General features: G+C 49.1%; 1 protein-coding gene and 2 long non-coding RNA genes across 3 annotated transcripts; 1 reads left to right on the forward strand and 2 right to left on the reverse strand.

Moving 5' to 3' along the window:
* Positions 1-12112: 12112 nt before the first annotated feature.
* On the forward strand, positions 12113-13095 carry LOC135287616 (olfactory receptor 14J1-like). Its single transcript, XM_064400892.1, has one exon. The coding sequence runs from the start codon at positions 12113-12115 to the stop codon at positions 13043-13045; it is 933 nt and encodes a 310-aa protein (XP_064256962.1). The 3' UTR covers positions 13046-13095.
* Positions 13096-19658: 6563 nt separating this feature from the next.
* On the reverse strand, positions 19659-21368 carry LOC135287671 (uncharacterized). Its single transcript, XR_010351232.1, has 3 exons — positions 20777-21368; positions 20506-20589; positions 19659-19858 (listed from the first exon to the last, which is right to left on the reverse strand). It is a non-coding gene; the product is annotated as an uncharacterized LOC135287671 (long non-coding RNA).
* A 74-nt stretch (positions 21369-21442) lies between these two features.
* On the reverse strand, positions 21443-23530 carry LOC135287682 (uncharacterized). The gene is made up of 3 exons (XR_010351245.1): positions 23455-23530; positions 23106-23209; positions 21443-21520 (listed from the first exon to the last, which is right to left on the reverse strand). It is a non-coding gene; the product is annotated as an uncharacterized LOC135287682 (long non-coding RNA).
* Positions 23531-24366: the final 836 nt, after the last annotated feature.

The raw sequence follows: 24366 nt of genomic DNA on the forward strand, positions 1-24366 counted from the left end.
CTCCCAAAGGCAGCACTGATGGGCAGCTCTGGGCACAGCTCTGAGCACAGCCAGCACGGCCTGGGCACCGCGGGCAGCTGGGACTAGGGGACAGGAGCCATTAGCTGACGGGCAGTTTCTGGTTTCTCTCCTTGCAGCGGGCTCTGTGGATGCTGAGGCTGCTCTGGGCTCTGCCAGGGCTCTGCTGGAGCTCAGCACCGGGCTGGAATCAGCCAAAGAAGAAATGGTGTCACCTGCAGCACAGACTTGCTTGAGCATTTTGACAACACAGCTCAAGTTTGCAGCGTGGACACCTCCAAGGGAAAACATGACACCTCCCAAAAATTAAAATTGTTCAATACCTTCTGAAATCAAATCAGTCTGGGATGACTCCAAATGACATTTTTCACCGTGCTCAAGATGTAGCTCAGCCCTTCTCTGAACAGTTCTCTCCCCCACCTGCCTTTTACTTCTCAACTGCTCCCTTTTTTCCCCCAGTGAATTCCCAGCCCATTGCAGTCCCCTTTACTTGCTGGCCTTCCTTGTTGCCCCTGACCACAAGAAAGGCCGAACCCCAGGTTTAGGGACTCATGCTGTCACTGGCTGAGGAGCAGCAATGTCTCAGAGGTGCAGTGGGATTTTAGTGTCATTCAGAGCCACTCTCCAGCCCTCAGCTCTCCTCACTGCTGAGTTCCCACTCCCTTTTCTTCATCCTTGCAGCAAGATGAGCTCTGTGAATCCCCTTGAGCCTCCCCACTCTTCCCAGCCCATACAGCCACCTCAGTTAGGCTGAAGCTGAAGCTTCTCTGTCTCCTCTGGCACACCAGTCCAGTCCCCTGTGTGGGGAGCCCCAGCCCCAGAGCACAGCACACAGCAGTGCAGTCCGGGCTGGAGCAGCTGCCTTGCAGCCCTGGCTTGGCTGTTTGTGGAAGCTGAATGCTCCCTGTTTCCAGCTGTCCCTGCAGGATGGCCCCAGGGCAGAGCCCAGCCGGTCTCCCACTGCAGCCCCTGGAGCTTGGGGCAGACAGTGCTCCCAGAGCTGAGGTTCATGGGGAGCACCCGGAGCTGTGCCTCGCACTCAGTGCTGGCAAGCGTTGTGTTCTCATCTCCTGCAGCCTGAGGGGAAAACAACCTGTGCTGCCAGGCCAGCACTGCCCCTCTGGGCAGGGACAATGCTGAAGGGCTTTCCCATTCCAGAGGAGCTGGTACTGAGCCTTGGCAGGGCCTGGCAGGGCTGGAGTCAGGTCTGGCCTGCTGTCCGGGACTCGCTGCCCACCAACCGCCCCCACCCGCCACGCTCCATCCTCCAGAGGCAGAAGGGTCTGTGTGTGCCAGGGGCTCTTGGATGTCTCTGTATCCATGGACAGAAGGGTCTGTGTGTGCCAGGGGCTCTTGGGTGTCTCTGTATCCATGGACAGAAGGGTCTGTGTGTGCCAGGGGCTCTTGGATGTCTCTGTATCCATGGACAGAAGGGTCTGTGTGTGCCAGGGGCTCTTGGATGTCTCTGTATCCATGGACAGAAGGGTCTGTGTGTGCCAGGGGCTCTTGGGTGTCTCTGTATCCATGGACAGAAGGGTCTGTGTGTGCCAGGGGCTCTTGGATGTCTCTGTATCCATCGATAGAAGGGTCTGTGTGTGCCAGGGGCTCTTGGATGCCTCTGTATCCAGGGACAGAAGGGTCTGTGTGTGCCAGGGTTTCCATAATGTCTCTATACCCATGGGTATGGGATGAACATGGACAGTGAAAGTGTCAGTCACGTTGCTTGCACACTCCTTCCTTTGTACACAAGACAAAACCATGCACACCCCCAGGTATGGATATATTAATAGGATATGGATGGATAGGGATTTCCCACAGAGCAGTAACTTTAGCATAACTCACCATTTAACTGGTGGCCCGGGTATTTTTTCCCTACTCTGTGGGAGAAGGCGTCCAAGAGCTGAAGGAGCAGCATTCAGAAGCAGATTCAGGATTTCCAGGTAGGAAGTGGAGCTCACAACCATCCACATAACTCGCCATATTCATTGGGATGGGCTGCTGCTTCTCTAGGAATATGGCCCAATGCAGACATGAGACTTGGAAAAATCCCAGCTCTCTGTGGGTTTGTGCAAAAGGGGGAGCAGCACAAACACTTTGTGTCTGCTTGGGCGACACAAGGTCCAAGGAGCTTTGGTGGCAGAGGGTGACCTGGGCTGGTGGCAGGCGAAGTTCCATTCCATTCTCAGAGTGGCACAGGACAAATGTCCAACTACCCCCAACCCCACTGATGAAGTCCTTGGAGTGCTGCACATCCTCTAGGAAAGCTGCTATCACGCAATCCACTGGGATTTATAAATTTCATTTCCAACACTTTAGATCCAAATTCCAAACTGCAATATTTTTACACTCAAGACACAGTCATGCACAATCCATCTTTCAATTTCCTATTTATTCAACCACAATGTAAAATAACTTAATATTACAAAGAAAACCCAGAATCTTTTAAAAACGTGATGTTGAGGTCAGTAATATGGATCCATGCCATCAGAACATTTGCAAAGTAACTGAGTTCTCTTTTTAAAAAGATCAGTTACCTCTTAATCCAAAGTTAAAGATTTTCACTACACATTTGTTTTTTGTTTTTATCTTTCATGTTTTTTTCTTTTTTCCTTTTTTTTAAACAGAAAACTCATTCTAAAAAAGGAATGTACAGCAAATTGAGAAACATTTCTGATAAACAATTAAAAGGTAGGCTCCTCCTCTGTTTACTTTTCTCTGGATACCCTGAAGAAAAAAAGCTAGCAAGTACGAGCAGAGGTGTGATGTGTTTGCTTTGGACTGAGCTGGAGTTCAGCACTGCTAACATCCTGATCCAGTCAAGAGCTGCAGAATTCTTTTGCACATCTTGAACTCTGTGTTTCCAGGCACAGCACCTGCATGCCAATGCAGCAATACACATTAATAACTCTGTTATTCCCTCTCAGAATTCGGGCTCTGCCCCAGCACGAGGTGCTGCAGCCCTTTGCTCCTGGTTCCCATGTGGAGCAAGGAGGGTCTCAACCACTGCATCTGCGCCAGTCCTACAGTCCTGGGCAGCAGCCACTGAGCCCTGGGGGAACCAAGGCACAGCAAGAGGGACAAAGGCAAGCAAGGTCAGAGACTGGGAAGGGCCAGAGCTGGGAGCCGGAGCAGCTGCTCCATTGCACGCTTGGAAAAAGCTCCTTGCTGGTTCAAAGCACTGAAAGGCGTGAAGGGCAGAGAGGAGGCCACAGCAAACAATGCTCCTGTTTCCACACCCTCCCCTCTCTGTGTCCCAGGAGGAATTGCATGGACTGTATTCATCTCTCCGAGTTGTCTCGTTCAGCATGAGCAGCTTAGCACCAGGAGCTGAAGGAGCTGCCACCACAGGCCACAGGAGCTGAACAAGAGGGAACTTTTGGAGCAAAGTAATGCTGCTCAAATAGACCTAGCTGAATGCAGCAGATATAATAATGGAATCACAGCATCCTTTCTGTTGGAAAAGACCTCTGAGCTCATCCAGTCCAGCCGTTCACTCAGCAGTGCCAAGTCCAGCACTAAACCACGTCCCTGAAGTGCCAAGGCCTGAACAGCAGGCCCTGAGCCAAAGGTGGCCTCTGGATGAACCTTCCAACCAAAGGTTATCTTTGTATATGCTCACTGATTAAATATGCATGGCCATTAGCACTGTGATAGATGTAGCTACTCATTAGTGACACACGTATTGATCTTTTAGTATTTGCAAGCCAGACAAGGCCATGAAATCTGACATCTGGCCTTGTTTGGGGCTGAAGGATCAAAGTCAGCTCCCTTGGTTCCTCCTTGAGCCCTGGCCAGGCTTTGGGAGGGACCCAAGAGGAGGATGAAACCAGATGTTCCCACACTAGAAGTGCTGTCAGTTTGTTCATTCAGCACTGTCAGAGCTGGGCCCTCTCACAGCGAGGTTGGAGCCTCAGCTGTGGCTGGAGGCACCTGCAGGAATTCCCAGTGTCCAGGAGTGGCTCTGCAGTCCTTGGCTATGACAGCTTCCCCCTGCTGCTGTGTGGATCTGGGGGATGGTGAAGTCTGAGGGACACTGGTGCTGGATCTTTCTTAATCACTGCTGCAATCTTTGGTGCTGATGATTGGGTGCATTGCTGAGCTGCTCCTTTTGTGATTCTTTGCTGCTTTGAGCTGCAGTAAATGACACTGATTCCTTCAGTTGGAGTCTGTGTCTTTGGTGCTGACCATGCCCACTGGTAAAACAAAACTGGCAGAGTCTGGCCAGATCATAGCAAAATGTCACTTGTTAAATGTAAATGTGAGGAATCAGTGGCATCAGAAATTCCCAGATGGGAAGCCCTTCCCTGGAGTTGGCTGGCTCTGGAGTGGGCTGAGGTCGCAGCACTGTGTGAGCAGTGGGGCAGTTGGTTAAAAGAAGCTGAACCCCTGGATGTCTTAAAATGCATCCAAAAATTGCATACGGAAAAGGAAAATAATTTGTGGGGTTGGGCAGACAAAGATGAATTTGTTAACAGTACATCGGAAACAGCACCTTCAGAAGGAACAATTATTGTTGGAATGCTCCACATGGAGCAACAGAAGGTTTTAATCTTGAGCTTCAATGCATTTGTGCAAGTGAAATATTAATATCATAAATAACTATGTACATATTTATAGTATAACAAGACCTTTATATATATATTTTATATATATATATTATATATATGCCTATACCTATCTGTCTATATTTATATTTCTATATCAATACCTATATCTATGTATAAAATAGTAATAATGTGAAATACTGCTGACAATACTAATTTGGTAGCTTTGGCTGCTCAGGGATGTAACATTAAATACTCTACAGAAAAGGATTGGCCAGGACCCTAATGTCAGAGGTAAACTTTGTGAGATTGTATACAATGAAAAAAGGAGAGGGGATGAAATTGTTTATTTTTACAGGGTTTGCTGATACTGTGATGCAGAGTGCTTTGTCTGTTACTGTGAAAAATACCGTGATTAAGACTGCAGGGTTTTTCATGAACCAGAGTATCCTCAAGCTGCAGGATTTGTTGAACGGGTGAAGGGGTTGTTAAAAGAGCAGTTGAAAAAAGGAGGAGATGGGAACCTGTCCCCATGGAGAACCCATCTCCCAGATGTGCTCCATACCCTTAACAATGGCCCACTGGGGAAATGGAAACCCCCTGGCTGTGCACAGCTGCACCCAATTTGCAACTACAACCATGGGCAGTGAGGCTTGGACTGCCTGGGAAATTGTTGTGGGTGTGATGGCCCCTGGCAGGGCCAGCCCAGAGGCTGTGGGGCTGGACCTTCATGCACTGGAATTAATTAGGATAAATCCAAAGCAAATGAAAGCTATCAATAGTGAGACAGGAATTCTGATTCCTCCAGGACTCTTTTGTTTGGTAACTGCTCATTTGGAGCTTGGCCTTGCAAAATGTTCATGTCATGGCAGGAGGAAAGGAGGAATTGGTGCTGAATATAAAGGAGAAATTACAGTAATTCTGTTAAACAATTGTCAATAAGACTGGATTATTCAACCCCATGACAGGGTAGCACAATTATTGATATTGCAATTTTAAGCACGATTGTGAAAAATGGAGATCCACCTCCAGTCATTACCATTTGTGGAGATAAAGGGTTTGGATGCAGCAGTCCTAATAATGGAGGCAGAGTGTGGCCCAAGAGGCCAAAAGGCCCTCCTGAGGCAGCTGAAGGAGCAGCTCCTAGGAAAGACAATATTGAATCCTGAAACCTGGGCAGGAACAATGGGAATATGTCCCTGCAGCCAAGTGTTCTGTGTGAGAACAAGTAGATATTACAGGATACTGTTTTATACATCCTGCCAGACCAAATCTCCTTGTTTGCCCCAATGGCCCCTTTGGAAAATGGTCTGATCCACAGGGCTCCATGTGAATGCTGCTGTGACACTGAGGGACTTCCAGACAAATTCCATCCAGGAGCCTGGGTGCCCTCAGGGACTGGGACCCAGCCCCCTTCCAGCCAAAGGGGAAAGGGCCCCACCAAGCCTTGTTAGCCACAGACAATATGGTGAAGCTGAACAGGAAAGGACCCTGGGGGCATTGTTCTGGAATTAAAAAGGCTCCATCTCCACGGACAACAGAATTATTGTTCCTTACTCAAATGAGATTGAGAAAAAAGAATGAAGAACAGTGTCACTGAAGTACTGCTGATGTCTGCAAGTTGTATCTTGATAGTCAGCCAGAATCTTTGTTTGCCACAAACACCTCCAGTGTTTCACCAAGGGATTAGTCATCAAAATTTAATGATTAGTTCTGAAAATTTCAAGATCAGGGTAGCCAAAGTACTCCATGTCACTAATTGCTGAGTATGTTCTCAGCCGAAGTTGGGAGGAATGGGGCTCTCTTGGAGGGCCACCCTGTGGGCTAGCCAGAACTCTGTCCATGGGCTCTGACTCGTAACTGTCAATGAAGGGACAAGAAAACACAGGAATACAATGATCCGTTTGACAGGATTCACTAAGATTTCCCTTCAGGAGAAACTGAACCCTGTTCTAGTTACAGAGGCCACAGTGTGAGAGGATTTCTGTGTTTTACCATCACTCCCAATATCAGTAGAACTTGGGATGCTGGAGCTGGTCGGTGTCAGTGTTACCCCACTCCTGGCTGCAGGGCCACCATTTAGGGTCCTTCAGCAACAACCACAAGGAAGACCTGGAGCCCAGAGAACATTTTCCCCCCAAGGAGTGCCTTGGGTTTCAGAAAGCAAAAGATTCTGGTTCATCCTGTGGCCCCATGTGTGCTGCCCCGTCCTGTGGAGTTGACTGGATGGATTATTAGAAGAAGTAGCAAATGATGCTGTTAAAATGTCTGGTAGCACATCCTATGGGCTCCAACAAACACAAATGGGGACTCTGCAGAACCGCATGGCCTTGGATTTTTTGCTTGCTGGCCAAGGAGGAGCCTGGGCTGTCATGGGACAGGAATGTTGCACTGCTCTCAGTGATGGGTTTGAAGGCCAACAGTCAGCAATCACCTTGACAGAAGGAGCAGGAGAAAAGTGGCAGAAAGAAGAAAATTCTTCTTGGTGGGATTGGCTTCATGGCTGCCAAACTGGAGGCTGCTGTGAAATGCATTTGTGGCAGTGTCTGTCATCATTGCAATGTGTGCACTTGGTGTGCACTCTAACATTCCATGTTAGAGTTGTTGTGACACTTTGTGCTGGAAAGTGGAATATTGAGACTTGTCTTAAAAGAGACATTCTCAAGAAAAGAGAGGCATTTGATAAATAACAGAGAAGAACAGCAACTCTTTAGGCATGTTTGAAAAGGAATGTGAATAGCTCTAAGTAATGAAATTTAACAGCACTTAATTGAAGCACAAAGGGAGATGCCTTTATGCCTAATACCTAAATCTAAACTGTGCTATTGAAAGAATGGTTATGAAGGTTGTAGTTCATTGTAGGTCTCAGGACCCATCCAAGTAGCAAGGCCTGAACAGGCTGGGATCAAGGCCTGAACAGGCCCGGAGGCAAAGTTCATCTCTAGATGAACCTTCCAACCAAATGTTATATTTGTATCCACTCACTAACAAAGCATTATTAACAACATGATCAGTGGATGTGTTCCTTGACAAAACATGGATTTCTCTTTCTGTATTTAGAAACCAGACAAGGCCCCATCTGGCCTTGTTTGGGGGTGAAGGATCAAAGTCAACTCTGTTGATTCCCCCAGGAGTCCTGGCCAGGCTTTGGGAGAAACCAAACAGGAGAATGAAACCAGATGTTCTCACACTAGCAGTGATGTCAGCTTGTTTGTTTGACAGTGTAAAAGCTGTGTCCTTTCACAGCAGGCTTGGAGCCCGGTTGCCTGCAAAGGTGGAGGCACCTGCAGGAATTCCCAGTGTCTGGGAGTGGCTCTGCAGTCCTTGTCTGCCCCAGCTGATGTGTGGATCTGGGTGATGGTAAAGTCTGAGGGTAACTGGGGATGGACCTTTCTTTAATCACTGCAGGCAATCTTTGGTAGTAATGACTGGATGGATTGCTGAGCTTCTTTTGTAATTCTTTGCTAACGATTATGTGCTTTGCTGAGCTTATCCTTTTGTAATTCTTTGCAGCTGTGCATTATATAAATTACAGGATTCCTTAAGTTGGTGTCTGTGTCTTTGGTACTGACCCTGCCCACTGGTGAAACAGAGCCCCCTCTTGCCTAAGAATTACCTGGCAAGGCAAAAACCCTCACTCCAACATTCCCCCCTTCCTCCTTGTTCCCCGCACTTCATACACTGAGCATGATGTCCTGTGGTCTGGGGTATCCCTGGGGTCAGTTGGGGCCACCTGTCCTGGCTGTGTCCCCTGCCAAGCTCCCCCACAGCCCCAGCCCCTGCCCAGCGTGGCTGGAGGAGGGGCAGGACAGGCCTTGGCTCTGTTGCAGCTCAGCAAGAACAAAACCATCTCTGCGTGCTCAGCCCTGTGCTCAGCACCCAGCCCAGCAGTGTCTCAGTGCCAGTGTCTGTGCCCTCAGTCCCTGCCAGGGCTTTCCATGGCAGCTGCCAGGACAGGTGACCCAGGTGTCACCCCCAGTGAGGGCTGCCATGGAAACAGTGCCAGCACTGCCCCTTTCTGTCTGGCTGAGCTGGCCTTTGGCCCTGGCAGTGCCCTTTGCTGCTGGTTCCTGGTGCCTGAGCGGCCAGCGCGGCACAGGGCAGGTGGCCATGGCACAAGCCCCCAGCCAGGGATCCCCTCTGGCTCTGGGCAGTGACAGCAGCCCTGAGCAATGGGCTGGCGCGCTGGGGTCGGTGCAGTGTCCATCCAACAGTGTCTTGTAATGGCCCAGTGCAGACTGGGATGATGATCCACCCTCCCAGCTGGCCCAGGGCAGGTCTGCAGTGCCCTTCCCCACAGCCTGTCTGCACAGAAGCACTTGCTGGGTGCTCTGCATTTCCCTTCCCTCACTCTTGGGTCTCTCCCACACCTCCCAGCTCAGAGCTTTCAGCTGCAAGGAGTTCAAAGCTGGTCTGTCCATCAGGAGTTGGTCTAATTCTGCCCTGAGCAAACTCTGGATTTGTGTTTATTGCAGAACTTCCTGTGTGTCTAAAATATTCCTTGCAGGGTTCTGCCTTAGGGAAGGGGAACCTCCTTGGTGGCAGCTTGGGCTTGGCACACACTTGAGGAGGATGTCTGTTTTCAATGGGGAAACTCAGGAGTTTTAGATTGGTTCAAAATACAAAAGAAGATGACCCCTCTTTGGCTGTGTACAGCCAGTTCTCTGAGCAAAGCAGGTCCCAGGTGAGTGAGGAGAGACAAAATGGGCATGGGGTATGTGGAGCAAGGTTATCCACACTGGGTCAGAGCTCAAGGCACAGCTTCTCTGAGCAGGCCAGAGCTCCTTAGGAGAGTCCCTGCTGGATCAATATCAGTCACTGAATGCTGCAATCACCTCTTGTGTAATAAGAACAGCAATAAAAGACACCTTTTAAAATAGGAATACATACTTCCTAGAAGCTCTTTGAAATATTTCTCCATAACTGAAAAAGGAAACCCTCCTAATGAACTGCACTAGAGCAGAGGGAAATCAAGGCAGAGCCATGGTTTGGCAGGACTTGCTTGATGCTAATAAGCCCCAGGGTGCATTTAGAGCTGAGCCCTGGAACCTCAGGACCTGAGAGGAGATTGTACAAACCTGTCCAGGAGTCCAAGTCAGAAGAAAACCCCGAAGTATGTCAAGGCGTGAATGGGTCCCACTGAGGTCCATCCCAGCACAGGCGCCTCATGGACTCCTTGGAGGAGAGAACTGGGAGCCAGGATGGCACAAAAACTTCTCAAAGACTCAGTGTGAAAAGGAAAATCCAAAGTACTTTAAAAACCTTGAGTACCTCATAGTATTAATGAGCCCCACTGAGTGTCAGTACAAGGCTCTCAAGGGACTCGTTAAAGCAGATAACTGGGGCCATGATTGCATAAACCTCTCCCAGAGTCTGTATCAAAAGGGAAACACCGAGTACCTTAAAATAACTGAAGTACCTTGAAGTATTAATGACCCCCACTGAGTGTTGTTACTGACAAAGCCTCTCCAGGGACTAATTACAACAGAAAATTGGAGGCCATGATTGCACAAACCTCTCAGAGAGTCCAAGGCAAAAGCCAAACCCAAAGTCCTTTGAAAAACCTGCAGTCCCTGGGAGCATTCAGGAGCCCCCAGGGCCATTGCTGAGCAAGGCTCCCCAGGGACTCCTTCCAGCAGATCCTTGAGGCCACTGGGATGTGGGCTAGGGGGGGATGCTGAGGGCAGGACAAGGGGCTGACAGTGCCCAGCCTGGCTGGGGCTGTGCCAGGAGGCCGCAGGGCCTCAGGACAAGGTGTCTCCTCCCAGCCCTTGCTGGCACAGACCCTGCTGCTGTGCCCCAGGCCACCAAGACTTGGCTTCTCTTTGTCCCCACCTGGCATCAGTGCCTCCAGTTCTCTGCTCTGCCTGGGGCCTGGAGACACTTTCTCAGTGGTGTCCCTCAGTGGGACCCATTAAAAGTCCAAGAAACTTTGGAGTTGGATTCTGCCTTGGAGTTCTGCAGAGGTTTCTTCAGCTGCCTCTCAGGGACCGATGTTCAGGGCCTCAGCACAAAGCCCCAGAGGGTCATTAAAGTCCTGGTGCTGTGTCTGTGCTGCTGAGCTGGGCTGGGCTCCTGGCACTGAGGCAGCTCCTGGTAAGCAAGAAGAGCTTCAAAAGCACATTTCTCTTGATGAGCAGCTCTTGTGGCAGCCCAGCAGGGCTGGGGCACTGCCTGCAGCCACCCAGGCACAGCCCAGAGGCACAGAGAGCTTCAATCAGTCAGAGCTGGGAAGGTGCTGAGAAGTGCCTGGGGCAGAATCACTGGCAGCCCTTGGCACAGGAACCTCTGGCTGCAGGACAATGCAGCTGCAGCTCCTGGAGCCATCTCCTAAAGCTGGAACATCCCAATGTCTGCAGACTCTGTGAGTACAACTCTGAGTATTTCTGCTGCAGGGGAGGTGAAATGCTCATGAAGCTCTGACATGCTGAGGGGTTCTGATCAGTCATAAAATATTTTCAAGTCAAGGATTTTGATAAAAAAGCAGAAATTTCCTAAGACTTTGTATTCAGTTTGCTACTACTGGAGAATGGCATAGAGGGAGAATGAACAATAAAGGATGATTATGAATTATTAATTATGAATTTTGACAAGTGCCTGAGACATCTGAACTGTTACTTTTAGTGATCAATAAGTTCATAGTAGATCCCTAATTTGCTTTAAGACACTCTGCCCATGGATAGCAGCAGCATCACTTTTGCTGGACCCATCAGGCTCAGTCTGAGCTGTCCTTTCTCCAAGCTGCAAACAGAACCTGCCCCCAGCCAGTGCTCTCCAAACAGGCAGAGTTCTGTCAGGCCAAGGAGAGGGCACAGAGATCTGGGGTCTGTGAGTGCTGGCAGGGAGAGATCAGGCACAGGGAAACTCCTGCAGGAGGAAAATCTCCAGGAAGCAGAGAGAAGATCAGGCATAGAGAGGAAACAAAACCCAGCAATGCTGTGGCAGGGAGAGTTTAGAGATGTCCACAGGATCCCCTCCAGTGCAGCCCCTCCCTCTGAACAAGCCCCCTCCCTCCTGTCCCCCAGCCAAGCCTCTGTGAGTTATAAGATTGATGGGGAAAGGCAGAGGTGTTCTGGCACTGAAAATGCTCTCGGGTTGGTGAAATGAGTAAAGTGAGTCCTTGTCTACAAATGTGGAGCTGGGCTGTGGTGGATCCATCTGCTCTCAGCAGTACCTGGTGATGTTTAGGGAAAACTTGGGAGTGTGAACATCTTCCACCTGAGAAAGTTTTAAAGCCCAGAGAAACTCCAAAGAGAATGAAGTGCCAGACCATCTCCCCTCACTCTCTACTCATAACTTTGCATCACAAAACTTTCTCTGTCCTCCCAGAAGGCTGTAGAAATGCTGAGGGTTTTTGATATCCAGGAATACCAGGACAGATATGGGAGAGCTTAAAGAGAAAACTCCAGGACTCATGAAAAAAAAAGGGTGTCTGTGTGTGTTACAGGGAAGGGTGTATGGGAAATAGCATTGATTTTGGTTACAGGTATCCCCTCTAACTCTTCACTGTCCTTTCTCCATGAACAGGTCCCCATGTGCAGCCCCAGCAAATGTCCAACAGCAGCTCCATCAGCCACTTCCTCCTACTGGCATTGGCAGACACGCGGCAGCTGCAGCTCCTGCACTTCTGCCTCTTGCTGGGCATCTCCCTGGCTGCCCTCCTGGGCAACGGCCTCATCATCAGCGCCGTAGCCTGCGGCCACCACCTGCACACGCCCATGTTCTTCTTCCTGCTCAACCTGGCCCTCAGCGACCTGGGCTCCATCTGCACCACTGTCCCCAAAGCCATGCACAATTCCCTCTGGGACACCACCACCATCTCCTACACAGGATGTGCTGCACAGCTCTTTTTCTTTATGTTCTTCTTCTCAGCAGAGTATTTCCTCCTGACCATCATGTGCTACGACCGCTACGTGTCCATCTGCAAACCCCTGCACTACGGGACCCTCCTGGGCAGCAGAGCTTGTGCCCACATGGCAGCAGCTGCCTGGGCCAGTGGCTTTCTCTATTCACTGCTGCACACGGCCAATACATTTTCCCTGCCCCTGTGCCATGGCAATGCCCTGGGCCAGTTCTTCTGTGAAATCCCACACATCCTCAAGCTCTCCTGCTCCAAATCCTACCTCAGGGAACTTGGGCTTCTTGTGTTCACCATCTGTTTAGCATTTTGCTGTTTTGCATTCATTGTTTTCTCCTATGTGCAGATCTTCAGGGCCGTGCTGAGGATCCCCTCTGAGCAGGGACAGCACAAAGCCTTTTCCACCTGCCTCCCTCACCTGGCTGTGGTCTCTCTGTTTATCAGCACTGCCTCATTCACCTACCTGAAGCCCCCCTCCATCTCCTCCCCATCCCTGGATCTGGCCCTGTCAGTTCTGTACTCGACGGTGCCTCCAGCCCTGAACCCCCTCATCTACAGCCTGAGTAACCAGGAGCTCAAGGGTACCCTGAGGAAAATGATGACTGTATCTTTTCAGAAATGTTAAACTTTTCTGCTCCAGAACCTTGTGAATGTAACTCTTTACAATCTTGGCCTTTTTTTCCTATTTGTCCGTTTTGTCACTGGGACCTTTTCTTATTATTTTCCCGGTGTTAAAATGTTTTTTATAATATACTCTAGTACTACTCTGAGCATTTCTACATGAACTTCCACTTCTCTTTTGTAACACAAAGGCTTTTAGGTGGCTTGTTCCCTCTGTATTTGAATAAAAATAAGTGGCTGTCCTGACCTGTGTGTTCAAGGCATTTCCTCAGCCCTTCTCTGGCTCTGCAGGGGCAGTGCCTGTGAGCAGAGGTGGAGGGAAGGGGCTCCCAGCACAGCAGCACGGCCAGGGACAATGGCCCTGCCTCTTTCCACATCTGCTCCTCCCAGCTCCACACTCCCCTTCCCAGCCCTGCTGTGGGTGCCAGGCCGGGGTGCTCTGGCAGCTTGGTCACTGTCCTGCTGCGTGTCCGTGCTGTGCCCTCAGGCAGGGACAGGCCATGGGCACTGCTGGGACACAGCTGGGCTCCAGCACAGCAGCTCCACCAGCAAAGGGCATCTCCTGAGCGCAGGGCAGGAAGGCTTTGCTCCCCTCCAGAGGCACTCTCAGGACTCTCAAGAGGCTCCTCGTGTTCCTTGTTCTCCCAGGGCTCAGTGGGATGAGATCAGGGTCTCACTGGGGCCTTCAGGGGACTCAGGTCTGGGTCAGGTTTTGCTTGTTGGTGGCCAGTGCCCATCAGATGCTGAATGGTCTGTGCTGAACCTTCCTGGGGCTCTGCAGCTTGTGCCAGGGCTGATGGCAGGGGAAGGTTTGTCTGGAGGGCCTTGGGAGCTGCCAGGAGAACACAGGGGACCTGCAGGGACAGGGTGTGCCAGAGACCAGCAGGGAGTGGAGCTCACTGGGCACAGGCCTGGCCAGGCTGGGCTCACCCCGAGATCAAGGACTGAATGTCTGCTGTGAGCCAGGAGAGCTCTGCAGCCCAGGGACACAGCAGGCCCGGGGAAAGGAGTCTGGGCACTGCCTGCTCTGAGCCTCAGGGAACTCCCCCAGGAGGATCCAGGGCAGCCCCAAGCCCCTCTGGCAGCCCTGGCACAAGGCAGGCACCTCTGAGCCCCCTCCATGGCCCCGCAGAGCCTGTGTGGGAGGGGGTGAGTGCAGGGAGCACCATCAGCTGCCTCTGTGTGCCAGGCTGAGCAGCAGAGCCCAGCAGAGGCAGCCCAGGGCCCCGGGCAGCACAGCCCCCGTGCTCTGCAGAGCAGCAGCCCCAGCTCGGGGCTCTGGGCAGCAGGGCAGGGGCTGCAGCAATGGCTGCTGGGGCCAGCCCAGACGTGTTCCCCTGGGAAAGGCTCTGGGGGCAGCTGGCATGGGCCAGGAGCAGAGCAGGAGCCCGTGGGTGTGCAGAGGAGCCCTGGCAAGAGGCTGCCCTGTCCCTGGGCCAGCAGGAGCTGCCTGAGGAGCCCCGGGGCCAACTCTGCTGCTGGGCTGGGCAGCGGGGCTGGCCCTGGGGCTGCAGGAGCTGCCCGAGCTGAGCATCTGCTGAGCATTCCAGACCCAGAGTGGCTGTCCCTGACCTCCAGTGCCTCCAGTTCCTGCTGCAGGGCCAGACCTGACTCTGCTGCTCTGCTGGGCTGGGGCAGGGGCAGGGAAAGGCTGAACTGGGCAGTGCCAGGGAGAGGAAAACAATGGACCCTTGTCGCCATGAGTCCCCACGCAGTGTCAGAATACACTCCGTGGTTTCATGAGGCCCCAGTTTCACAATGGCCCCTTGGTTCCATGAAGCCCCACAGGGTCACCATGGTCCCCTGGTCACACGAGGCCCTGCAGTGTCACAAGGGCCCCTTGGTTCTGTGGAGCCCACAAGGTCAGTTTTGCCAGGGGGCAGGATCAGCACCAAAGACACAGACACCAACTGAAGGAACTGTCTAATTTTTATAAGGTAAATCTGCAAAAATTACAAAAGTAAAGCACATAATCATTAGGAAATAATTACAATAGGAGCAGCTCAGCAATGCACTCAATCATCACCACCAAAGATCAAAGATTGCAGCAGTGATTAAGAAAGATCCAGCACCAGTTCCCCTCAGCCTTTACCATCCCCCAGATCCACACAGCATCAGGGGGAAGCTGTCACAGCCAAGGGCTGCAGAGCCACTCCTGGACACTGGGAATTCCTGCAGGTGCCTCCAGCCACAGGTGAGGCTCCAACCTCGCTGTGAGAGGGCCCAGCTCTAACAGTGCTGAATGAACAAACTGACAGCACTTCTAGTGCAGGAACATCTGCTTTCATCCTCCTCTTGGGTTCCTCCCAAAGCCTGGCCAGGGCCCAAGGAGGAACCAAGGGAGATGACTTTGACCATTCAGCCCCAAACAAGGCTAGATGGGGCCTTGTCTGATTTTTAAATACAGAAAGGTATAGCCATGTTTTACCAATGAACACATACAGAGATCATACTGCTCATAGTGATTCATTAATGAGTAGATACAAATATAACATTTGGTGGGAAAATTTATTTAGAGGTCAGCTTTGGCTCAGGGCCTGTTGTTCAGGCCTCAGACAGGGCCTGGTGCTGAGGCCTCAGGACTTCAATTGGTCCTTTAACCTGTAGAGGAACTACAATTCATAATAATGCTTTCAATAACACAGTTTAGATTTAGGCATTAGGCAGAAAGGCATTGTGTCTTGTTCTTCAATTAAGTGCTGTTCAAGTTCATTACTCAGCTAGAATTCACATTCTTTTTAAAACAGCCCTAAATAGTTCTTATTCTCTGTTATTTTATCAAAAAGTCCCTTTTTTCTTGAGACTGTGTGTCTTTTTAGACATGTCTCAATACTCCATTTCCAGCACAGTGTAATGAATGTACGAGGCCAGATTTAAAAAAAAAAAGATGAAAAAGGCTCTCGTTTATTGAAAAACAAGCTGGAAGGAATGGATGGTCCAAGATAAGCTTGGACCCCCTCACAACAGCTCAAAAAAAATAACAACGTGCTGCGAACACGTTGGGTTCTTTTCCAAGTGAACTAATCACACTGCCCCCGAACCCGCAAGAACCGTGCCCAAATGAAAACCCCCCTTTTATAACTCTGTTTGGTCCAGGATTGGTGGGGTTTGGATCCATGCACTGATTGGGGGAATTTAGGCGCTCTGATAGGTCTTTAGCCAGGTTCATTCTGGGCCAAACATTTCTTCAGGGCGTCGAATGATTGCTTGGTGCCCTGGCCCAATCACTCCTCACCTCGTCCACCTCCCGTCCCCACCAAGTCCTGGACACCTTTTCTCCTCACAACAAACAACTCCCCATTCTTTCCCCAAAACCAATAGGACCAAACTTACAACAGCATGCGTTAGAGACAGTCTGGACGTTCCCTCCCTTTGCCTCACGACCGTCTCAAGGACAGACATGGGAAGCCTGAGGACCCTGATGGGAATTGTGGCCTGCCAGTGGTGGATGAAGGCCAAATAATCTTGAGGCCCCTGAGCAGAGTTCTGCCCTGCCAAGTGATTGTTCACAGCTCTGTCTACAATGCCTGCTTCTGGCAGGGCCTGCCAAGGAGGCGACTTGCCCTATACGCTGGCACCTGTTTGGTGACAATAGCTTGAGCATTTCCCCACCTCTTGGCCTGGTGGGACTTTTCTGGGGTAACCTTTGGTGGTCCCTCCCCTCACACAAGAGCCATCCTCTGCTTTCCAACCACCGTGACAGATAGACTGAAATGGGAGAAGCCTCCCTCTCAAGGACTGAGACATGAAATCTCTCTATGGAGAAGCTTCCCCCTGCCAAGGACTGAGACTGAAACCCCTAACACAGGGGAGGTGTGTGGGGGAGCCAACCTGACCAAAAGTGAGATGTTTGCCTGCAGGTGTGGCCATTGGACCAAGAAGACAATGGTTCTCACCTATTGCTGAGAACACAGACTGGCTGTACCTTCTTTTCCCCTCAGCGATTTCAATGGACTTCTTCTTTATTGGATCTGTTCCCCCTCAGTGATTTCAAGACCTGTTGCCTCCTTAGGAATGGACTATACTAGAACCTTGAGTTAACCAGGTGTTTTGAGATTCTTCCTCACCTGAGAAAAGGGATGTATTAGCCGGACCATGAGGATTTTGTCTCTCTGTTGGTAGCAATATTCTGCCTTCTCTCTCTCTCTCTCTCTCTTTCTCTCTCTCTCTCTCTATCCTTTATCTCTTTTCTAATCCTTCTATGGCATTTGCTGCGGGCACTCAATAAAAGGTGCATTTGTGTTGATGAATGCTGAAATCCCCTCAATGTTGTTTGTGCACTCTGAGATCAGTTAATGAACCATCACGAGCCCCGCTTGTATGAGCGGATGGTGACAGCGTGTCACTGCAGCCCCGTGTCCCTTGGCAGCCCTTGGGAAGTGTATGGGACACAGAGCATGCCCACTGTCTGCATTTTCCGTAAACCCCGGGCATTTCCCGGTCTCCTTGGGATGTTCCCTGTGGCACAGTGAGGTTACAGGGCTATGGGCAGAGAAGAAACCTGAAAGGCTTTCCAGGAGAAATGTCTTGGTCTTTCCAGCACCACTGGAGGCTATTTCCTTTTGTCCGAGCCCTTTCCCTTGGTAGTAAAGACCAAGAAAATAGGGCTAAGTTAATCTTTCTGCACCTTGTTGTTTGGATCTTCTTGAGCACACTAACTCAATGTTGTATTAATGTTATCTTTGACTGCAATCCTGGATTGAAACTTCACAGGAATTTCTAGATGAATGATAGAAGTAAGATGATGACATAATCAATTAAAATCAGCTATGCCTGAAAGGACTCCAGTTCTTTCTGAAGGAGGTTGACATAATTGTGTATATCTCCATGATGTGAAGACTGTGGCATGAATTCCATAGTTAGAGACGAACAGCTCCTCATGTTCTGAGGGTGCTGGAGGGTGTTTAGATTTGTAAGAACTTTATTTTTTTCTATGATCTAAGGACTGGCAGAAATCTGCTGGGATAATAGTCTGACAACATCCTGATTTCTCTTGATGCTGTTTTAAAGATCTGCAAAAGTTATGGCAAAATGCTTCTGTTTCTAACCTCACCTTCCGGTTTTTCTATTTGGAGTGAAATGTGGTAGATCATAGTTTGAATGCTCAGTATATGAAGGAATGAAATCCTTTTTCTCTCACTGATGGTTCACTGAAGAGATTCCTGTTAGAGCTGATCCAGTAGTTCTGTAGAGCATTTCAAAATTACTGCATGGGACATAAAACTGTCTATACATTTAGAAGCAATATTTCTATATTCACACAGTCATTTATGTTTTCCAAGTAATTCCTACAAAAAGGTAAGCCCTGGTTTGTGAAGATTTTAGAATGATTTTCTGGAATTTAGATGGAGTCATGGGGTGAGATGCCCATCCATGCACTCTAAATGCATTTATCAAGCCCAAAAAAGAAAGCCATTGTAGAATGGAGTTCAAACAGCCCCCACTGGAGGGCGGTGCTGGCTGCCAGAATCACTGTCAGTGCTTGTGAACCCTGAGGGTTTCTGCAGCCTGGGCTCTGCAAAGTCTGGGGCTGACAGATGCAGGCAGATGCCCCACATGCTTAGACCTCAGAGATAAGAATTGCTTTTCTTCCACCTCAGGAGGAACTTCCCTGGGAGTCTTGTCTTTGTTTATGGCAATGTCCAACAGATTGTTGGGAAATGTGGCTGTGTGAGTCACCACAGGCAGGCAGCTGGAGCAACCACAAAACCAAGAGGAACTTTATTTCAGTACTTTGCTAAGCTGTTCCTACATCATGAAATGATGTAGAAAAGGGAGATGTTCTTTCCTGTCATCACAATTGTTTTGGGATACTACTATTATAAATGACTACTCCAATTAAATTAATTAAATTTATGAAGTTATCAAAGTATAAATTTGGAATAAAACAGAAGCTAAAACTGACTCTAAGCCGGGTGATCAGAGTTGGGGAGATTTAGGATTTGGCCCTTTTGCACCAAAGTCCCCATGGGTTTCCAAAGAGCATTTCTCAGAGGGTCCCTTTTATGCAGTTCTTTGTGCCCTGGAAGGGTTTCTTCTTTAGCATATTATCACGGTTTCTGGAACTGGTGGATAATTCCTGGAATGCTGTGAGGTAAAAAGCTTCCTGGGGAAAACTTCTGATGATGCTTATCAATATGCCTCCTGCTGGAATCTGGTCAAAGGAAAAATCCCTTGGAATAGACATTGTAGTATATATCTCTGGAGACAGTGTCTCCCTGCTATTTGAATTTCTATCACTTAGTTTGTGGTTGCTGGTGATGCTTACCAAAATGCCTCCTGTCAGAGGAGAGAAATCCCCTGGAATGTACATTTCTGGGGACAGCTGCCTTCCTGTTTGAATCTCTATCATTTAGTCTGACCACTGCCTTTTTGGCCACTGGTTTTAGTACACATAACGCTGTGGGGTTTTTTATTTTATTTCATTAACCACCAGTTATTTTATAGTGAATATTACACCATCCTTCTCTCCACAGTTTTATCTTAATGGCTGATACCACAGCCCATCCCTTCTTTTGCAAGATAGAAAAGCATTATCCTCAAAAACCACAAGGATGTCCAAAAGTAACCAAAAGAACACACAACTGTATTTAAAACAAAACAAAACAAACAAACAAAAAAAAAAAGCAGGTGCTTTGCATTGAACAGTAAATAAAACAAAAGTGTTTGTAAGGTTTCGATAGACTAGAGAACTTGGAACTATTTACATCCTGGAGACCCAGTTAGGGCACTTGGTCACTGAAAGTTCTGAATCATTCTCTATGTGAGGTCAGGCCGGCTCTTGGTCCCCTCACTGGGCTTTGTTCAGCAGCAAACTCTGGAACAAAAGGAGCAAGAGAGAAAACATTTGGTTGCATTCATCCAACAGGCACACCTGGCAGAACACAATCAATGACTGGAGTGACTTTACTACAAGAGGACCTGCAAGACTTTTTGACTTTCAGTAGCTGCCTCTTTCTGCAGAGGATTTTTACAGCCTGCCAGCCACTCAGCTAGCCCCATCGTGTTTATTTTCTTTTGCAAGTTTGCCAGCAGATCATAGCAATGCATCCCTTTGCCCAGAGGGGCCCACAAACCCTGGTGTTTTATGGAAAATGACACTGCCAAGGCCCCATGGGATGGCAGGTTACAGCTTTTCAGTATTCCCCACTGCTTGTACCACAGGACAATGCAACATTTGTAATGATTAAAGTGTACAATCAAAAACGGATCAGCAGCTCTAGGAATTCCTTCTGGCCAATACTGATCAAAGGCCCAGCAAGGAGTCAAAATTCAAGTGCTGTTCAGCTGTAGCCAAGCTACTCAGCAAGTGCTTCCCTGAGAGGGCAGCTCTGCCCCATCCCTCCCTCTCTCTTTGCTCCCAAAAGAAGTGCTCATGAGGAAGCAGAGGCTGGGGTGGCTGCAGGGCCAGCCCTGGCTGCTGTCCTCAGAAACTACAGGCAGGGCTGCAAAACAAACACTTACTGTCCTAACTTCAGGTGTTCTTGTCTTGGCTTCATGTGGCACAGAAGGCACTGGAAAAGGATTCTTCTCATGCCCTGCAGATCCCTGAAAAACCACCGAGAGAAAGCTGCTCAGAGAGAGATGCCTAAAGCAATTGCAAAGCCAGGCTTTCCTAAATTTCCAGAGAAAATGTTCATTTCTCCCAGGCATAGTCTATGCACTGGGCTCTCCCCCTCTTGCCTTCTTTCCCAGCAATCCCTCCAGTAACTGAAATGCAACTTTGGCTTCTCACCTGGCAGCTCACAATGCTTTGCACCATTCAACTTCTCCCAAGCACAGAGAAATTCATCAGCAGATTTCCTTGCTCAATAGCTGGGAGTGCAGTGAGGGCTGGAAGCAGGAAAATTATCAGGAAAAAGCAAGCAGTTAGAAGGCAGCTAATGCACTGTGCACAACCTGGCCTAAGACAGAACACTGACACATGATCCCTCACCCCCAACTATCATAGACCCCATACCCCGAGCCATCATTAAACTGCCAAATTTTTTATAAAAAGCAAGTAAATTCTAATTTTTTAACCCATAAATGCAGCAATTTTCTCCGAATGATATACAACCTAAGGCCCAGATTGCAGTCCATTTCCTTTTACAAACACACTCCTTTTTATACACACACTCCTTTTAGTTGCAGTCGCCTACAGTCAGAAATGGTCACTTATCTGAGAGGATGTTTCTGCAGTGCATCACACAGCACGCCTGGGTTGCAGGAATACTCCCACCAGCCCTCCTGGATACCAATGGTGATGGCCTGGGATTGCTCCTCAGGGACTTCCTCCACTTTCCTGTGCTTGGCAAAGAATCCATCCTGCTTCCTGGCAGGGTTATCCACGGCAGGCAGCTCCAGGTTGTCAGTCACAGCTCTGGGTCTCTTTTGGGTCCTCATGGTCAAATTCGGTTCACGTTGTACAGCAGTCATGGCCGGCAGTGGTGGCAGCAACACATTTTCTCTCTCCATTTAGAATGAGTCTTCTGATGCTCTGGACAAGAGAAGCAAATTCATGACTCTGATATACATAGAATGTAGGCATTTCTTAAAAGCTTGGATACATCCTGCCATTCATGGTGTTGTGTCAACAAGGCAACACTTTCAAAGATGAGAGGCTTCAAATAAGAGGCAGCTTGAATTGGCAGAGACTTTCACATTCAATAACAGAGTGGCCTAGCACATCTCTGATCATCTGAAATCAGGGGGTCCATGGAATTCTGGCAACAAGAAGCAGCACCAAGTAGCTCTCAACCTTGTTTCACCACTGCTCATTTGCACCATTTGTAGTCAGCTTTGCAAAGTTTCCAAGAACACACCAAGCAGAAATTCCCAGCTCATGGATTGCAGCATCAGAAGAGCAGGAAATGAAGTTAAACGCAGTGGGAATGCTCAGGTGTAAGGCTGCACTTCTTGCCTGACTCTGCTGTGCATGGCACAGTCCTCTCACCTCTTTCAGCAGCCACTTTTCCCGTGCTTTGGTCCCTCCTCACTGCAGACGTGCTCCCCAGCTGCTCTGCCTTGGCTCAGCTGATGCTGCACCAAGGACCATTTGACACAGAGCACAGCACCATCCCCGACCTGCTCCAGAGCCCTCTCTGCCCAAAACTACCTCCCACCCTTGCCACTCCAAAGGCCAGCACATGACTAAGACAGCTGCTCATTTTCCCTGAGGGAAAGGGAGGAAGGAATTCCAGAATCAAAGCTCTTCCATTCCTAATGCCACTGGAACAGCCCTTCTCCCAGACAATCAACAGCCCTGACACCTCTGTGCTTTCAGAGAATGTCAGAAGGGAAAGGCTCCCTACCCTGACCCACCTACACCTTCAGAGCTGCTTTCTGCACTGGGTGCTGCTGTGGGAATTCTTAAAAGCACAGAGTTTTAGGAAAGCTACAAAAAGCAAACCTCAGAGACAACAAAGCTACAATGAGAGCTAAGCAATGGCCCTAACATTTATCAACAGAAAAATTACAGAAGAAGTAGAAAATTAAGGACAAATCAAACAATGCTCTGTTCATTAACACTTGTCCCTAAGCTACAGAAAAGTATATCTAGCAAGATATTAAGATGTTCTAAGCTTAATAATAGAGCTCTGTGCATTTTCTTTTAAAGTTTACAAACAAGTATTATACTCAAAAGAAGCAAAGATATTTTTAACAAAAAATACATGTACATGTAGTAGTTAGATAGAACTACTGTCAAGATGCTTTTGCTTTGTGTCATTAGTCAACAAAACTTTCATAGTAAATTGTAACACTGAGTTCCATGTCTGCTACCAAAAATGTAAACTTCTTCTCATTGTCATAACAATGGAATAAGACTAATGCTAAAAAATAAACAATTTAAGACATGCTCCACAACAATCCCATCCCATTCATCATTTGTACATAAACCACCAACCAACAGCAGCTTCCAGCATGCAAAGGCTAACCTGCAGCAGCTGAAGTTGCAGAAGGCACACCAACGTTAGAAGCAAACTCTGGAGTGTCTGGACAGGAGATCCAGTTCTTCATGCTACCCTTCTGAAGAGAGACTTAGATTTACACATCTTTCTGACATCCCACCACTGCATACTCACTTCAGTTGATTGGAGCCTTTGTGGGCTGAAATCTGGAAGTATTTTGTTGGGAATGTTTTGTCTCATTGCCTTTTCTTCCTGGGAGTATCCCCCTTGTCTTCTCTCTAGTAGGAAGAATAAAAACAGGGGGGAAAATTGACTCAGGTCATAAAAGTTCACCTAAAGTACAGACCAATACAGCTCACGTCGATGGATTCTGGCTGAAAACATTGAAAATAACACACTGGAACACCCTTGAGAGGAGAAGCATCATGGCTCCACTGACAACCTATGAAGGGGAAACTCCACATGGGTTTTTCAAGCACCACCTTGCTCATTGTCCAAACCCACTTGCCCTGGCCCCTCTCACCTTCTTCTTTCCAGGGGACTCCTCAGGACTCCTCATGGCTTTCCTCTTCAAGTCTGCCTTCCTCAAAGGCAAGAACAACTTCTTCTCCCCAGGAGGCAAGGGCACTTTCTCCCTGTGCCATTCCCCAGGCCTGTGGCTACTGGGGATGAGGGCATCACATTCCTGAGCATGTCTCAGGAGCCTGGCATCCAAAAAGCCTTTGGCCTCGGCCTGCTGGGAGCCCTTGTCCTTTCTCTCCTCAGAGGGCTTGTGAAGTGCCGGCTGCAGGGCTTTTTTAGTGGTGGATTTTGGCTCCTCTGTTTTCTTGACTCGGGGCTGGTGCTTGCAAGACTGGTCTCTGACCTGCAAAAGACCAGGCTCACGCTCCAGTTTCAGGACTTTTTTCCATTTGTCATGCACCAGGGGCTTGCTGGGCCTTTTGATACCCACAGTCTTCCTGGGCAAGGCCTCCTTGGTGTGCACAAGAGGCTTCAGAGAGCTGTGTGTGCTCATAACGTGAGATTCCAGAGGAGCCTGAGTCACTTGGCCAGAGGTCTTGTGAAAATGCTTGGTGGTTTGGCCAGAGGTCTTGTGAGTGTCCTCGGCCACTTGGCCACAGCTCTTGGGAGGAGGCTCCCTTGCCTTGGAGTGGTGCTGGCAGGAAGTGCTGCTGATGCCCTGCTCCTGCCTCACACCCTCCTCACGTCCATTCCCACGGACAATTTCCCTGGGACCTTCTCTTGGCATCATTCCTTGCTTTCTCTGGGTCACCAGGTTGTCAAGGCGCCACTTTTTAGCAGCTGATGGCTCAGGCTGCCAACAAAAGAGAAAAGACAGATTCAAGACTGGTGCCTTTTGTGACTCTTTCTGTCCTAGCACAGCTTAACAGAGCCCAGGAACTCTTGCCCAGAGGTCATCAAGTCTGGCCTTTGG

The sequence above is a fragment of the Passer domesticus genome, chromosome 30, assembly GCF_036417665.1.
Source record: "Passer domesticus isolate bPasDom1 chromosome 30, bPasDom1.hap1, whole genome shotgun sequence".
In the NCBI taxonomy this organism is placed as follows: domain Eukaryota; kingdom Metazoa; phylum Chordata; class Aves; order Passeriformes; family Passeridae; genus Passer; species Passer domesticus.

Bases quoted from the DNA above. Each gene is read 5' to 3' on its own strand.
- LOC135287616 (XM_064400892.1), top strand. From the start codon at position 12,113: ATGTCCAACAGCAGCTCCATCAGCCACTTCCTCCTACTGGCATTGGCA.